This window comes from Gavialis gangeticus, unplaced genomic scaffold (assembly GCF_001723915.1).
Source record: "Gavialis gangeticus isolate Ggan-Ray unplaced genomic scaffold, GavGan_comp1, whole genome shotgun sequence".
In the NCBI taxonomy this organism is placed as follows: domain Eukaryota; kingdom Metazoa; phylum Chordata; order Crocodylia; family Gavialidae; genus Gavialis; species Gavialis gangeticus.
This window is the reverse complement of record NW_017729032.1, coordinates 208000811-208001982: the sequence shown is the minus strand read 5'-3', so window position 1 is coordinate 208001982 and position 1172 is coordinate 208000811. Positions and strand designations below refer to the sequence as shown.

General features: G+C 41.6%; 1 protein-coding gene across 1 annotated transcript in view; it reads left to right on the top strand.

Annotated features, from left to right (window-relative positions):
• The window catches only part of UBASH3A (ubiquitin associated and SH3 domain containing A), a 47557-nt gene extending 46593 nt beyond the window's left edge, over positions 1 to 964 (top strand). Inside the window, exon 14 of the mRNA XM_019525474.1 lies at positions 533 to 964. Within this exon, the coding sequence (XP_019381019.1) occupies positions 533 to 670 (138 nt within the window). The 3' untranslated portion in view covers positions 671 to 964. The remainder of the gene's footprint in view (positions 1 to 532) is intronic.
• The last annotated feature ends 208 nt before the right edge of the window (positions 965 to 1172 follow it).

The following is a 1172-nucleotide window of genomic DNA, read 5'->3' as shown; positions in this document are numbered from 1 at the left end:
CTGATTGGGGTGGCAGGGCAGTGATCAGGGGATGGAGGGGCCAATTGGGAAGTGAAGGGGCAATCACAGATAGAAGAAGGATCCAGGGGCCAGTGCAGGGCAGAGGTAGTGATCCAAGTGGCACAGAGGGGCCCTTTCCTTTGCCTTCTCCCCAGCCTATACTGTAGCTATAGAGCCAGCGAGCAGGGTGAGCATAGAGCAGACTTGCAGGCCCTAGCCATACCCCTGCTCACCAGGACACTAGGCACAGGTATGAACAGTGCACATAAGAGATAGTATTAACCCCAAATATGTGACTGATCACTAGCATTAGTTAACCTTAACACAGCTAAGCACTAGTTAGCACTAGTTAACTTGCTAACGCTAATGTATAATCTCACCCTTAAACTGCTCTTAAGATGCACAGCCATATTCCATAGCCAAAATATTTGATTGCAAGGTGCTTTCAGGCTAAATGTTGTAACTTCCCATGTGCCAATATTTTTAGGTTAGCTCTAATATAAATTCTGCTGTCATTTCTTGGCTCTTCCAGGTTCCTTCACTGGGCATGTGTTTCTGTGAAGAACTTAAAGAGGAGAACAGATGGGAGCTGATTAACCCACCAGTTAAGACATTAACACATGGAGCAAATGCAGCATTTAATTGGAGAAGTGGCATCCTAGATGGATAGGAGCTACATTCACTGACTGCATAATTCCAAAACCTGAACCTCCTAAGCACAGGTCATTTGTCCACCCTAAACATTTAGAACTTCTGAGAATTATTTTCTTTGCATTTTCAAAGCACATCAAGCACTTTTGGGTTTTAATGCCTGAGTTTTGTTTTCATTAGCATGACTTAAACTGAAGAACCTACTGACTGGTATAAATGCCAGCAGTAATTCCTCCAATGCTGAAGAATGAACTTTTCAAACTTTTTATGAAGGGTAATGTTTGTAACATTTAATAAATATAGAACTACCAGACTATAAGGCCAGTTGTTTGAGGCACTAGTAAAAACAACCGGTTATATCTTCTAAGAGCAAAATACAATCAATAAAGAAAGATTAGAAATGTTTCCCTTTTGGCTGTTTCAGTTCTATCCAGAGGACAAATGGACAATAGTCTGCCATACAGATTGTTTTCCTGTAATGTGTATCTGGGTTCCTTTTCTATTACAGCAACTTCTCCTCC